General features: G+C 46.5%; 1 gene segment (V, D, J or C); it reads left to right on the top strand.

The window, feature by feature from the left end:
* LOC101622920 overlaps positions 1-1,520 on the top strand; it is a 400,030-nt gene that overhangs the window by 80,228 nt on the left and 318,282 nt on the right. The window contains 1 exon segment of the C gene segment in view: positions 294-401. Within this exon segment, the coding sequence occupies positions 294-401 (108 nt within the window).

The raw sequence follows: 1,520 nt of genomic DNA, 5'->3' as shown, positions 1-1,520 counted from the left end.
ACACACTAAGATCCTTTTCTCTGTCTTTGTGTAAATGAACCTGTCCTCAGACCCACATGAGGCATTCCAGAGCACCAACCCTGTCTTCTTCCTTTTCCCAGGATCCAGTGTGGCTCACAGCATCACCCAGGATCAGGTCACAGTCACAGCACAGGAGGGAGACCCTGAAGTTCTGGACTGCAAATATGAAACCAGTTGGGGTTCATATTATCTGAAATGGTACAAGCAGACTCCCGGTGGAAGGATAGTTTTCCTCATTAATCAGGGTTCTCTGATGCCAAGTAATGTAGCAGGTCGCTACAGTGTGAACTTTCAAAAGGAAAGAAAATCCATCAGCCTTACCATCTCTTCACTGCAAATAGAAGACTCAGCACGTTACTTCTGTACCCTGCATGTCCACAGTAATGGAAATGACAGTGGAGTTTAACAAAAACCTTGAGCTCCCTCATGCAGCACCTGCTCAAGGGGTTAAGAAAACTGTGAGCCACAGACAGGAAGAAGCCAGGACTGTGGGGCACAGCGAGACCTTCCTGACGTCACTTAACTCTATAAAGTGTTCCCATATTTGATCTCAGTGTGAGAATGTCCATAGAGACAGCAACCAGCTCAATGTCTTTACCCCAAAATTTCACATATTTCATCGTTACCCCAAAACATGGCAGTAGTAAGAGTAGATAGAGTAGATATTTTGGGGCTAGTGCTTTTTATTTTTTTTTTATTTTTACGATCCCTGTTTTTCTTCTAAACATTTTCTTTTTTTCTTTTGTAACAGTTTATTTTTACAACATTTTGTACATTTTTTTCATCTCAATTGTAATCCCCGTGGGTTTCCCATCCATCACCAAGTCACCCGTGTGCAGTCACCATAATCCCGTGCACTTCCCTCCCCCCCCCCCCCCCGTTTTTGATCCCATTCCCCACTCCACCCCCACAAAATGTCTCTGGTATATGGCTGTTCATTATTCTTGGGGGGGGGTAGTGCTTTTTAAAGAGTCTCCAGAGACACAACTTGTCCTCACCCTGTGGGGGGCAGGTGAGAGGTGTCATCAGGGAGCAGAAGCAGGTCCTACCAGACCCCAGTCCTCAGCACCTGACCTCAGAGTCCCCGCCCACAGGGCAGTGACAGGTGAGTAGCTGTCCTGCATGAGTTCCCAGGTTGTGGGGATTTGCTTCACCATCCAGAGTGGACTGGCACAGACACTGGGCAGATCAGTGGGTGCCTCTCAGGCATCTCCAGGGTCAAATGCTGATTGACTAATAGTGGGTAAAGAATCTTTCAGATGGATCTTGAAATGTCCTATTGGCTGTGCAGGTGCTGCATAACTCTCTGAAAGTCCATGGACTTGTGCAATTCAAGGGTGATTATCTTGTCTGAATTATATCTCCAGAAGGGGGTCTATGAAAACACACACACACACACAAACTACCACCTCCCTATTGTTCTCTGGACTGAACTTGACTTCCCCACAGGATCTGACACCAAGTCATGAGACCAGACAAAAAGGTGCTGCCTTGTCTGA

The sequence above is a fragment of the Condylura cristata genome, unplaced genomic scaffold, assembly GCF_000260355.1.
Source record: "Condylura cristata isolate star-nosed mole 26May11 unplaced genomic scaffold, ConCri1.0 scaffold00045, whole genome shotgun sequence".
NCBI classification, from domain to species: domain Eukaryota; kingdom Metazoa; phylum Chordata; class Mammalia; order Eulipotyphla; family Talpidae; genus Condylura; species Condylura cristata.
Note: the sequence above shows the minus strand (reverse complement) of the source record. Positions and strands in the feature narration are given on the sequence as shown.